Genomic DNA, 14,010 nt, shown 5'->3' with positions numbered 1-14,010 from the left:
GACATCCCAATCACAATAATGTCCACAGGTGTGCTACACTAATTAATGCCCCATCACAAACAATAGTGGAACTATTAACGGAACCCAACAAATTAACATATTTTACAATAGAGGGATATGGGGAAGTTAACAAAAAAAAGAGAACTTTATTCATATGAAATTATGACATCACTACATGTGCATGGAAGAAGAGTCTGGAGACAGAAATCTTAGTTTTTCAGTTATGTGTGCTACTTGGTCTCCGACTCGCGGTTAAGCTAGTTTTGGCCTTCCAGAAGGCTGAGGGCGATACATATTTGGTCCCTCCCTCTATAAATGAAAATCTGATTGGTTAATTAATTTGTCACTTCCTACCATGACCTTCTGTCCTGGCAATGAAGTCCTAACCAAGGAGTGAGCAGCTCTAAACTCTTCTCAGCCTAGAGACAACAAACAAAAAAATCTCAATGGATAACTCGATTTTAATGTTTTCAGGACAATAACCCTTTCATTTCTGAAGCAAATTTGATGGAAAATGAGGCCAGATTAAAATCAGAAGAGAATAATTATAATGAAATTATGAAAGCAATTAAAGAATGAAAGAAATTAAATATAACATTTGAAATGCTGATATGTTTGAGCTTTCTCTGAAAGCCTAGAAGGCCCTGATGGTTCCCCTCTGCCATAGATCCTGTCTGGATTTTGGTGGAACAGCTCAGGGAGCAAGAGCATTGGAAAAAAAGACAAGAACCCTGGATCATTTTTTTATCGCAATGATGGCATAATTTATTGGAAGAACATTAAATAAAGTTGCAAATACTGTCCCTTTGTGTGTCTCCTCACATTCCTGACTGACTGGCCTCTGGTACCGGAGTCCGATCTCCTCACCCAGGTTCCTCCTTTTGGCCTGTGCCATAATTTTGTCTGCTGCTTTTCCAAAACCTTCCAGCAACCTCTTGTAAACTTGATCAGCTTTAGAGATGTGCTCAGGTTGCTGTGCTGGAGTCCATGTTAATCAATCATCATCTCAATGCTCTCAGGTGACGGAGGATCTGCTCCTTCTCACCCAGCAACAGTAGCCCAGGTACAGCAGACACAATCATCCAGTAACTTTGCCCTCACCGTGTGGCTGCTGCCCCTTTTGGCAGATTACAAATTTTGAATTTCAGTGGAGTTCACCGGTGTTTGATAAGCGAATGAATGAAAATGAAGAAAACCATACGAGTTACTACTAATGACAGGCACCAGCGTTTGGAAAAACTTCTCAATATTGGTGACAAATGTGTCCGGGATCTCACACTGAAACACAATGGAGCACACAGTCCACAAAAATAAGAAATAATAGTAATTAAAAAAAAAAAATCAGTGGAGTTATTTAACTTAGATAATAATTGAAAGACTTTGGAAAAGAAAACATTAATCAGGGTGATTTCTGAGCTGCCTGCATTTAATCTCCAATCAATTAGACAAATAACACCAGAAATGTTGCCTAATTAGGCGTATAATAATCTCTTTATGTGGATCCAACAATTGGGGGACACTTTCATCCTGTTTTTATGTAATATGTGAAGAATTAGGATTACAGTTAGGTCCATATACATTTGGACACTGACACAAATTTTGTTTTTTTACCTGTTTACTGAAACATATTCAAGTTATAGTTATATAATGGACATGGACATAAAGGCCAGACTTTCAGCTTTCATTTGAGGGAATCCACATTAAAATTGGATGAAGGGTTTAGGAGTTTCAGCTCCTTAACATGTGCCACCCTGTTTTTAAAGGGACCAAAAGTAATTGGACAGTTGACTCAAAGGCTATTTCATGGGCAGGTGTGGGCAATTCCTTCGTTATGTCATTCTCAATTAAGCAGATAAAAGGCCTGGAGTTGATTTGAGGTGTGGTGCTTGCATTTGGAAGATTTTGCTGTGAAGAAAACATGTGGTCAAAGGAGCTCTCCATGCAGGTGAAACAAGCCATCCTTAAGCTGCGAAAACAGAAAAAACCCATCCGAGAAATTGCTACAATATTAGGAGTGGCAAAATCTACAGTTTGGTACATCCTGAGAAAGAAAGAAAGAAAGCACTGGTGAACTCATCAATGCAAAAAGACCTGGACACTCACAGAAGACAACAGTGGTGGATGATCACAGAATAATTTCCATGGTGAAGACAAACCCCTTCACAACAGCCAACCAAGTGAACAACACTCTCCAGGAGGTAGGAGTATCAATATCCAAATCTACCATTAAGAGAAGACTGTATGAAAGTAAATACAGAGGGTTCACTGCACGGTGCAAGCCACTCATAAGCCTCAAGAATAAAAAGGCTAGATTGGACTTTGCTAAAAAACATCTAAAAAAGCCAGCACAGTTCTGGAAGAACATTCTTTGGACAGATGAAACCAAGATCAACCTCTACCCGAATGATGGAAAGAAAAAAGTATGGCGAAGGCGTGGTACAGCTCATGATCCAAAGCATACCACATCATCTGTAAAACATGGCAGAGGCAGTGTGATAGCTTGGGCATGCATGGCTGCCAGTGGCACTGGGTCACTAGTGTTTATTGATGATGTGACACAGGACAGAAGCAGCCGGATTAATTCTGAGGTATTCAGAGACATACTGTGTGCTCAAATCCAGCCAAACTGATTGGTCGGCGTTTCATAATACAGATGGACACTGACCCAAAACATAAAGCCAAAGCAACCCAGGAGTTTATTAAAGCAAAGAAGTGGAATATTCTTGAATGGCCAAGTCAGTCACCTGATCTCAACCCAATTGAGCATGCATTTCACTTGTTAAAGACTAAACTTCAGACAGAAAGGCCCACAAACAAACAGCAACTGAAAACCGCTGCAGTAAAGGCCTGGCAGAGCATTAAAAAGGAGGAAACACAGCGTCTGGTGATGTCCATGAGTTCAAGACTTCAGGCAGTCATTGCCAACAAAGGGTTTTCAACCAAGTATTAGAAATGAACATTTTATTTACAATTATTTAATTTGTCCAATTACTTTTGAGCCCCTGAAATGAAGGGATTGTGTTTAAAAAATGCTTTAGTTCCTCACATTTTTATGCAATCATTTTGTTCAACCCACTGAATTAAAGCTGAAAGTCTGAACTTCAACTGCATCTGAATTGTTTTGTCCAAAATTCATTGTGGTAATGTACAGAACCAAAATTAGAAAAATGTTGCCTCTGTCCAAATATTTATGGACCTAACTGTATATGCTTGTATTTGGGATGATGGGATGAGGAATAATAATCCTCCATGAGATCTTTATAAAATTACAACATGTTTAATATCGTGATCATGATGACTAATTAAAGTATTGTACAATTCCAAGGTGTTTTTAATTGTGTCCCGTTTTATTTACCATGTTCGAGTAAAATTCGTCAATAATCAAAAGTCTGCTTTATTACAAAACAAACAGGTTTGTATGGAATTTGGTGAAAACTGAATGATCACAATGCAAAAAGAGACATATTGTACTGTAGCCTGGCTCACTGTTTCTCTGAATTTAATATCATTTGATATCGTTTACTTCTTCAGATCAGTCTGCATTAGAGATTAAACTCCATCCATGATTTTTTAAAATGAAACCTAATCACATTTTCAGCTCAGATGCTACACTGTATGAATATACACTCTCAGAAAATAAAGTACATTATTGTACCTTCAGCGGTAATAATGGGACTTAGGAAAGTCCCAGCAAAAGTGAAAGGTAAGATGTACAAGACAGTAGTGAGACCAGCTGTGATGTATGGATTGGAGACCGTACCCTTAATGAAGAGACAGGAGGCAAAGTTGGAGGTGGCGGAGTTAAGGATGTTAAGGTTTGCAATGGGAGTGAAAAGGTTGGACTGGATAAGGAATGAGCACATCAGAGGGACAGCACATGTGGAGAGCTTGGGAATGAAGCTAAGAGAGATGAGACTGGGGGCGGCACGGTGGTGTAGTGGTTAGCGCTGTCGCCTCACAGCAAGAAGGTCCAGGTTCGAGCCCTGTGGCAGGCGAAGGCCTTTCTGTGTGGAGTTTGCATGTTCTCCCCGTGTCCACGTGGGTTTCCTCCGGGCGCTCCAGTTTCCCCCACAGTCCAAAGACATGCAGGTTAGGTTAACTGGTGACTCTAAATTGACCGTAGGTGTGAATGTGAGTGTGAATGGTTGTCTGTGTCTATGTGTCAGCCCTGTGATGACCTGGCAACTTGTCCAGGGTGTACCCCGCCTTTCGCCCGTAGTCAGCTGGGATAGGCTCCAGCTTGCCTGCGACCCTGTAGAACAGGATAAAGCGGCTAGAGATAATGAGATGGGATGAGATGAGACTGAGATGGTATGGGCACATTCTGAGAAGAGATGCAAAGCATGTGGGAAGGAGAATGTTGAGGATGGAGCTGCCAGGCAAACAAAAACGAGGAAGACCAAAGAGGAGATACATGGATGTGGTGAGAGAGGACATGAAAGTGGCAGGTGTGGTAGAGAAGGATGCGGAAGACAGGGAGCAATGGAGACGAAAGATCCGCTGTGACGACCCCTAATCAGGAGCAGCCAAAAGAAGAAGAAGATGATTGTACCTTTAGCGGTACACTGGTTTGTCACTGGGGCAGGACCCTATAAGGTACTTATTTGTAGCTTTTATATACTGCTTGGGAACATATATGTAACTTTTTGGCCCTAAAAAGGGACACGAAAGCGCTGCCTTTAACAGTGTGACCTCTAAAGTGTCCCTATGAAGGTCACTGACAATCACTGACATGCACACACACTTAACAATTTCATACTTTCATAGAATTAACACCATTTTTGTTACACAGTCGTTTCTTCATTATGATGAAAATTCAATGACTTATTCATTTCTTTCATTAGACCACTAGGTGGCGCTTCATGAGCAGCTCAGACTCTCTCTCTCTCTCTGACACTATGATGTCTTAAAGCAGGGGTTAAAGATTTATTTTATGAGCACAACCCAAATATAAGTGTTGAAATACAGTACCAGTCAAAAGTTTGTACACCCCTACTCGACTCATTCATAGGTTTTGCTGTATTTTGTATTTTCTACATTGTAGAGCAATAATGAAGACATCAAAACTACGAAATAAGGAACATATATGGAATTATGTGGTAACTTGATGGAAAAAAAGTGCTTAAAAACCCAAAATGTTTTATATATTTTAGATTCTTCAAAGTATCCAGAGTTTACCTTGATGATGCTTTGCCCACTACTGGCATTATCTGAACCAGCTTCATGAGGTCGTCACCTGGAATGCTTTTCAATTAACAAGTGTGCCTTGTCAAAAGTTAATTAGTGGACGAGTTTCTTGCCTTCTTAATGCATTTAAGACCATCAAACAGTTAATAGTAAATAATAAAAGTAATAAAAATACAGTAAATAGCTTGATTCGATAACTGTCGAGGCTGAGTCACTCCTCCAGATGTTCTCTCAGCATCCCTTCCCCTCACATACTGTGTGTGTGTGTGTGTGTGTGTGTGTGTGTGTGTGTGTGTGTGTGTGTGTGTAGCCTCTCCTTCAGCAAGTCTGTCTTCGCCTTTGTAGTTTACGAAGCTCATCACACTCTTTTTTGACAAGGACAACAGGCCACAGGTGCCGTTACCCAGCATTCCCTGGGGCAGGGGGCAGCCTGGCAGGCTCATGCCACTCAGCATGAAGCACCAGCTGGACTCGCAGGCTGAGAGGACCTCCTCCTCCTGCTACACACATCCTCACCTGTGGATGTTTCACCTTTTTAATTCCTGCTCCTGCTTTTCTCAGTACTTTAGGACCAAACAGTTCTGGGGACTCTTTGAGAGGAACTAACCCCTGGGGAGCTTCCTGGAGAACTACATACTTTTCCAGGGCTTGTTTTCCTGTTTGTATTCGCACCACCAGAAAGAACGCTCAAGTGACGCTGGAGTAAGCTAGCTGACAGTTGCTATAGTGACATCAGTAGTTTATAGTTTGTTTTCATATGAATGTACATCTTGTCCACCAGTGATCTTGTTTCTCCGTGAAAACAGCAAACTAGCAGCATGAGGGTTTAAACTTGTCCACCTTCGTGTGTCGTGTTTTGATCGCCTGTTTCTATAGAAACGGATTGCTCCATTGCACCGTAGAACAGTAGAACAGGGGAGACCAGGAAGTGTTACATGCTGACAGGAAATTCTTTATTTTACTTTATATCATTACATTACATTTAGCAGATGCTCTTATCCAGAGTGATATACAACATATCCAGAGCAGCCTGGGGAGCAGTTGAAGGTTTAGGTGCCTTGCTCAAGGGCACTTCAGCCATTCCTGTTGGTCCACAGAATTAAACCAGCAACCTTTTGGTGCCAAAGCTGCTTCTCTAACCATTAGGCCATGCCTTCCATTAGAGGGTGGTACAGTGGTGTAGTGGTTAGCACCAGTGGCGTGCACAGATAGACACGAGGTGGTGCTCAAGCACCTGCCCCTCTGCCCAAAAAAGTGCCCTTTTGAATTTTTTTTTTTTACAGTTTACTGAGGCCAATGTCGACATGATCTTTTAGAAAAGCCGCGGCATTAAAAGCGTGTGTGAAAATAATGTCCCAATGTGTGCCCCCTCCGCACACACCTCTGTCTCTCTTGCTCTGTCACGTGAACAAGCATGCAGTGCATTCAATGTGAGGTTGCAGCAGCATAGCGTCCTGGAAGCCACGGCCTTGTCGTAGCGCAGACAACACATCGGGCAGTCAGTCAGCTCTTCCCCTGCCCCACCAGCCAGGTAACACATGAATCGAGTGGAAATGTATTGTTTGCCCTCTAAGCCCAAGCTGTAATTGTTTTGTCATGAAGTAGCCCGTCGCATACAGAAACAACTGCACATAAGTATTATATTTTTTGCTAGACCATTTTCAGATTTAGGAAAACAAAAATTTCTTTTTCTATTTTGTTCAACTAGAGATTCCTGGCAAAGTCAAAAAGCCTTGATGTAATAAATTAACAGTAAGTGGTTGTTTTACACCTTTAAAAACTAAAACGGGTCAGTGGCGACCCAAACACAAGAGGAGGGTTAAATCTCAGACTTTTATAATAAGGTTTTCCACATGCGCAAAAAAGTGCCCTTCTTTCCCCCCAGAGCACTTGCCCCCCCAAAATGTCTGTGCACGCCACTGGTTAGTACTGTCGTTTCACAGCAAGAAGGTTCTGGGTTCAAGCCCAGCTGCCAATGGGGGCCTTTCTGTGTGGAGTTGTATGTTCTCCCCATGTCTGCGTGGGTTTCCTCTGGGTGCTCCGGTTTCCCCCAAAGACATGCGGTTAGGTTAACTGGCTACTCTAAATTGCCCATAGGTGTGTGTGAGTGTGCAGAAAGGAACTGGCCACCCTACTGGTCAAGTTAAGCAAACATGGTTCTCCTGGATCGGGTTCGGCAGTGACGACTATGAGGTTATTAGAAAGATCGAATTCATGGTGGAAAAGAGCTGGCGATTGCTTAAAATTATCTTTAGCGTGCATTATTATTTTATCAGTTAAGGGTTGGGTGGCACGGTGGTGTAGTGGTTAGCGCTGTCGCTTCACAGCAAGAAGGTCCGGGTTCGAGCCCCGTGGCCGGCGAGGGCCTTTCTGTGCGGAGTTTGCATGTTCTCCCCGTGTCCGCGTGGGTTTCCTCCGGGTGCTCTGGTTTCCCCCACAGTCCAAAGACATGCAGGTTAGGTTAACTGGTGACTCTAAATTGACCGTAGGTGTGAATGTGAGTGTGAATGGTTGTCTGTGTCTATGTGTCAGCCCTGTGATGACCTGGTGACTCGTCCAGGGTGTACCCCGCCTTTCGCCCGTAGTCAGCTGGGATAGGCTCCAGCTTGCCTGCGACCCTGTAGAAGAGGATAAAGCGGCTAGAGATAATGAGATGAGATGAGATGAGATGAGATGAGATAATGAGATGAGATGAGACAAGAACATTTTTTTTTAATTAAAGATTTTTATATTTTGCTTCAAAATCGTGCTCTATTTCCTCCAAAGCCTGGACTTTAATTGGACGAATCACTGTCGATAAATTTGTACATATTTTTTCATCATTTTTAACGCTAATGTTAAGAGCTGTTGTTTACACGGCTAACATTTTACACGAAATTATAAAAATGGCGGCTCCTGGTGCTGCATTGGTTCATGAGTTTGACCAATCACCTTACACTTATGTCACTCATGTGCTGGGAGAGAACCAACCCTGAAGGTGGAGCTAAAAAAGTCCCTCAAAACCACACACACACACACACACACACACACACACACACACACACACACACACACACACAAAAGTGGAACTTCCTCTAACAATTCTAAGAACTCTGAAAGTTCCTCTGATCTGAAAGTACCTGCTGTGGCTCCGGATTTACAGAACGATGCTAATTGGTCAGATTTTATAGAAAAACTTCACAAAATCACCAAAAAACAAGATGATTAATAACTAAAGTGTGTATCAGAGACAGTATGACACAAATGACTAATTATAGGACACGGGACACTTCTGTCATGCTTTTGTGCTTTACACACACACACACACACACACACACACACACACACACACACACACACACTTGACATTTGGAGCAGCTGTGGTTCGATTAGTGACATATGTTAGGCTTAATCTCCAACATGATGCTCCCCAAGGCTACACAGCAAGTCTTTCTCTCTCTCTCTCTCTCTCTCTCTCTCTCTCTCTCTCCATCCTTCCTGTCAATCTCACCCACTCCAAGTCTTTCTCTTTCTCTCTCTGTCGTGTGTGCGCGCGCTCTTTGTAATGTGTGAAACAGCAGACTAAAGAGAAAGGATGTGTGTTCTTTTATTTGATGGGATGACAGAATCTGAGATTATTTGTGACAAAGATTTACAGTAAACTCTAAAATTGAGGCTTTGGGTGTTTTTAGCATCTTAATGTATCTGTTGATTTCTTTACTGAAAAGGAATTATTCTTGCTGTAAAATGGAGAATGGATTTGTGAAACACTGATTCAGAAGAGCTACATGTGTGTTTGTCAGGAATGAATCTTAAGGGCCCGGTCCCACAACACCGATAACTCCGACTCTGACTCTCCCTCTGCCTGAATTTAGTTCCAGTCTGCAGCAGAAACACCACAACTATAATCCCGACTATAATATCGCTCGGTCCTGACACTCAGGGAAATAAACGCATGCAACTTCGGAATAGTCATGGAAGTTATTTCCAAGTAGTAGCACGTTACTCCGGGTCGTACTGTACAGCTTGCACTTCAAAACAACCCATGCACACACTCCAGTGGTTGATAAAATACAGATAGGTCACGGATTATGGAAATATAATAAAAAATGATACAAAATACAGAGTGGTTACGGATTTTAATACAGATGCATCACAGATGCTAATAATTTACGGATTGGTCACGGATGTTTCAGTATATTACAGATTTCATACGGATAAAAAATGCATCAGGGATAAAAAAAATTAAGAAGTCTAAAGCAGGTAAATGTTTGGACTGCTGAAGTTCATAATTAAAATATCTTACTTGCATTTATATGTTTATTGATCACTCATCTCATCTCATTATCTGTAGCTGCTTTATCCTGTTCTACAGGGTCGCAGGCAAGCTGGAGCCTATCCCAGCTGACTACGAGCGAAAGGCGGGGTTCACCCTGGACAAGTCGCCAGGTCATCACAGGGCTGACACATAGACACAGACAACCATTCACACTCACATTCACACCTACGGTCAATTCAGAGTCACCAGTTAACCTAACCTGCATGTCTTTGGACTGTGGGGGAAACCGGAGCACCCGGAGGAAACCCACGCGGACACGGGGAGAACATGCAAACTCCACACAGAAGGGCCCTCGCCGGCCACGGGGCTCGAACCCGGACCTTCTTGCTGTGAGGCGACAGCGCTAACCACTACACCACCGTGCCGCCCATGTTTATTGATATTTCATGGAAAATAATCACATATCTGTGAATAAAAGATCTGTGCTTTGTATTATGTTTTTTTTTATTTTCCGTGAATCCGTGTTCCATGACTTCATGATGCAACAAGGATGTACAAAGAAAGATGCCTGGGGAAAAATAGCACGTGCTCAGACAACGTCACAATGACCTGATTGGGCAGACATTTTATCGAATCAGATTTTTCCAGGCCTGGAAAAATGGCTGCAGAAGCAATCTCAGTGATACGGATAAACCCAGGCCTGGGCTATAGGGATCGTTATCGGTCCGGTGTGAGCACCGACCACATAAACTCTAGGGGACTGATTTATTCATAGTTATCGCTATAATTGTAGTCATGGTTATAGTTATCGGTATTGTAGGACTGGCCCTTAAACCCTGTGCACTTAAAAAATAAATAAACAGAGGTTTTATGGTACAAACGTTATTCCTGGAGTGGCATTTTAATGCATTCAGATTTTGTACCTTTCCTTAAAGGAAATTATTGGTAGATGAACTTCAGTTAATGTCTACAATTGGAGCGCTTTGAGGAGTATATTCTCTGACTGAATTTGAAAACGAGGTTCGTCCTAAAACGTTGCGTTGAAGCTCCTTCCTGTCTGAGAGAGCTGAGTCTGCAGCGCTGGAGCACTTCCTCATGTTTATCTGCCTTTAATACTCTTTACTGCAAAGGCATCTGAGGATAACGTAATAACAGCAGACATTTATTTGATTTTCATCTTTTTCACCACACACACACACACACACACACGGTCATTGGCTGTCTCTAAGGTAGGAAAGGTTTCTACCCTCCAACCACGTCCCACAAAGACAGCATCTGTTACCCCCTAACCCCCCACTCTGCAGAAGCTGTTATTGCCCCCTCTGACCCCCCTCACACACACACACACACACACACACACACACACACACACACACACACACACACACACACACACACACTTAATCCTCTCTGACTTTATTCATGCTAAGGTCATCTCACATTCTCCTCTCTCTCTCTCTCTCTCTCTCTCACACACACACACACACACACACACACACACACACACACACACACACACACACACACACACACACACAGAAATAACTTATAAACAGCAAGAATACATAGCAGAAGCACACACTCGTCCTGAATGAGCAGAAAGTGTTAATAAAGCAGTTATTACATTGTAACTACAGTCCAATCCTCTCGGTTTTCTGTCAGCCAATCACAGCGCAGTAAAACAGCGAACCTTTCAACCAGCAGGTTCAGATCTGAAACGGAAAACCGGCTCCTCAGTGAGCTGTGAGAGTGGGTTTTCTTTTTTTTTTCTTTTTTGGCTGAATAAGTGATCTGGAGAAATATAAGAAGGATAATCCCTGAAGAGCATTTTAACCCTCAGTCCGTTCTCTTTGTTGAAATTGAAAAGTGGAAGGTGGTCATGGTTCTGCTTTCATGGTTGTTTTCTTGGTTCTGTTTTCATGGGTCTGTTTTCATAGTTCTGTTTTCATGGGTCTGTTTTCATGGTTCTGCTTTCGTGGTTCTGTTTTTGTGGTTCTGCTTTCGTGGTTCTGCTTTCATGGTTCTGTTTTTGTGGTTCTGTTTTCATGGGTCTGTTTTCATAGTTCTGTTTTCATGGGTCTGTTTTCATGGTTCTGTTTTTGTGGTTCTGCTTTCGTGGTTCTGCTTTCATGGTTCTGTTTTTGTGGTTCTGTTTTCATGGGTCTGTTTTCATGGTTCTGCTTTTGTGGTTCTGTTTTTGTGGTTCTGCTTTCGTGGTTCTGTTTTTGTGGTTCTGCTTTCATGGTTCTGTTTTCATGGTTCTGTTTTTGTGGTTCTGTTTTCATGGTTCTGCTTTCATGGTTCTGTTTTCATGGTTCTGTTTTTCTGGTTCTGTTTTCATGGTTCTGCTTTCGTGGTTCTGTTTTTCTGGTTCTGTTTTCATGGTTCTGCTTTTATTGTTTTGTTTTCATGGTTCTGTTTTCATGGTTCTGTTTTTGTGGTTCTGCTTTCATGGTTCTGCTTTTGTGGTTCTGTTTTTGTGGTTCTGCTTTCATGGTTCTGCTTTTGTGGTTCTGTTTTGTGGTTCTGTTTTCATGGTTCTGCTTTTATGGTTCTGTTTTTGTGGTTCTGTTTTCATGGTTCTGCTTTCGTGGTTCTGTTTTTCTGGTTCTGTTTTCATGGTTCTGCTTTTATGGTTTTGTTTTCATGGTTCTGCTTTCGTGGTTCTGTTTTCATGGTTCTGTTTTCATGGTTCTGTTTTTGTGGTTCTGTTTTCATGGTTCTGCTTTCGTGGTTCTGTTTTTCTGGTTCTGTTTTCATGGTTCTGCTTTTATGGTTTTGTTTTCATGGTTCTGTTTTCATGGTTCTGTTTTTGTGGTTCTGTTTTCATGGTTCTGCTTTTGTGGTTCTGTTTTTGTGGTTCTGTTTTCATTGTTATGCTTTTATGGTTTTGTTTTCATGGTTCTGCTTCCATGGTTCTGTTTTTGTGGTTCTGTTTTCATGGTTCTGCTTTCGTGGTTCTGTTTTTGTGGTTCTGCTTTCATGGTTCTGTTTTTGTGGTTCTGTTTTCGTGGGTCTGTTTTCATGGTTCTGCTTTTGTGGTTCTGTTTTCGTGGTTCTGTTTTCATGGGTCTGTTTTCATGGTTCTGCTTTCATGGTTCTGTTTTTGTGGTTCTATTTACATCGGTCTGTTTTCATGGTTCTGCTTTCGTGGTTCTGTTTTTGTGGTTCTGCTTTCGTGGTTCTGTTTTCATGGTTCTGTTTTTGTGGTTCTGTTTTCATGGTTCTATTTTCATGGTTCTGCTTTCGTGGTTCTGTTTTGGTGGTTCTATTTTCATGGTTCTATTTTCATGGTTCTGCTTTTGTGGTTCTGCTTTCGTGGTTCTGCTTTTGTGGTTCTGTTTTCATGGTTATGTTTTCGTGGTTCTGCTTTTGTGGTTCTGTTTTCATGGTTCTGCTTTCGTGTTTCTGTTTCTGTGGTGTGGTTCTTGTTCATAAAGTGTGTGTTCACTAGACTAACTGAAGAGAACATACCAAATTACTGCACATCTTTCACAGGTGAGAGCAGACCTGCGTTTAGAGTGTTCCAGGGCCTGCATATTAATAACAACTACAACAAATACAATAAAAACATCAAGAACAAAAATAACAATAACAAGAACAAAAATAAAAATAACAATAATAAATAATAATTACATCAACAACAACAACAAGAAAAAATGTCTGTGAAGATTCTCAATCATCCAGGTCATAGTAAACTGTGGGTGGTAGAAATGGGCAACTGGACTTGCTTGAAGATTCTTGAAAACGTTTCACCTCTCGGAAGCCTTTCGGACGAGAGGTGAAACGTTTTCAAGAATCTTCAAGCAAGTCCAGTTGCCCATTTCTACCACCCACAGTTAACAAGAAAAAATATTTACAACAATAATAATTATATTAACAATACTGATAACAACAACAGCAATAAAAATAACAACAACAACAACAACAAGAAAAATATTTACAATAACAACAATAAAAATAACAGAAATAATAACAAGAACACTAATAACAACAGCAATAACAGCAACAATAATAACAATATTAACAATAATGATAACAACAACAAGAAGAAGAAGAAAAATATTTACAATAATAACAACAATACCAATAACAACAAGTGTCACCAGGCAAAACAAACCTCGCCCGGTAGCACTTATGATGAATATGAAGGGGGAAGAAAAATAAAAGGTCCCCATGCGTACATGTGGCTACTGCTTATAAATAAAATAGTTTTCTGATCCCATGTCCACACAGTAAATATAGCATATATATATATATATATATATATATATATATATATATATATATATATATATATATTTACTCTATGAGGCAGTAGCCACAAAAATGAAGTGTAATCCAAAAATGAACAATTTAAAAATCACATTAGTAAAATATACCAAGTGTCTGTACTTTATATTATTCTACTCTTCCCTCTTACAGTTTTCAAAACTGAAACCTCCGAACCGAGGCTGACATACACATGCTGTCACCATGACCCAAACTCTTATTTCCTGGAAATGGCCTGGCGCTAGAGCTCAACGGAACGTACTTTCCCTCTGTAATAAGCATAAACATGTCTG

At 41.2% G+C, this 14,010-nt stretch overlaps 1 protein-coding gene across 3 annotated transcripts in view; it reads left to right on the top strand.

The window, feature by feature from the left end:
- LOC132866365 (interferon-induced protein 44-like) overlaps positions 1-14,010 on the top strand; it is an 86,229-nt gene that overhangs the window by 57,244 nt on the left and 14,975 nt on the right. The window contains exon 15 of one of the 3 annotated variants that reach the window (XM_060899106.1): positions 668-1,393. The exons of 1 other annotated variant lie outside the window; for it this stretch is intronic. In XM_060899106.1, coding sequence (XP_060755089.1) covers positions 668-787 — 120 coding nt within the window. In that variant the 3' untranslated portion in view covers positions 788-1,393. Of the gene's footprint in view, positions 1-667; positions 1,394-14,010 lie in introns of those variants that run through there. One more of the 3 variants, XM_060899105.1, reaches the window with a different exon arrangement.

This window comes from Neoarius graeffei, chromosome 18 (genome assembly GCF_027579695.1).
Source record: "Neoarius graeffei isolate fNeoGra1 chromosome 18, fNeoGra1.pri, whole genome shotgun sequence".
NCBI lineage: Eukaryota > Metazoa > Chordata > Actinopteri > Siluriformes > Ariidae > Neoarius > Neoarius graeffei.
Note: the sequence above shows the minus strand (reverse complement) of the source record. Positions and strands in the feature narration are given on the sequence as shown.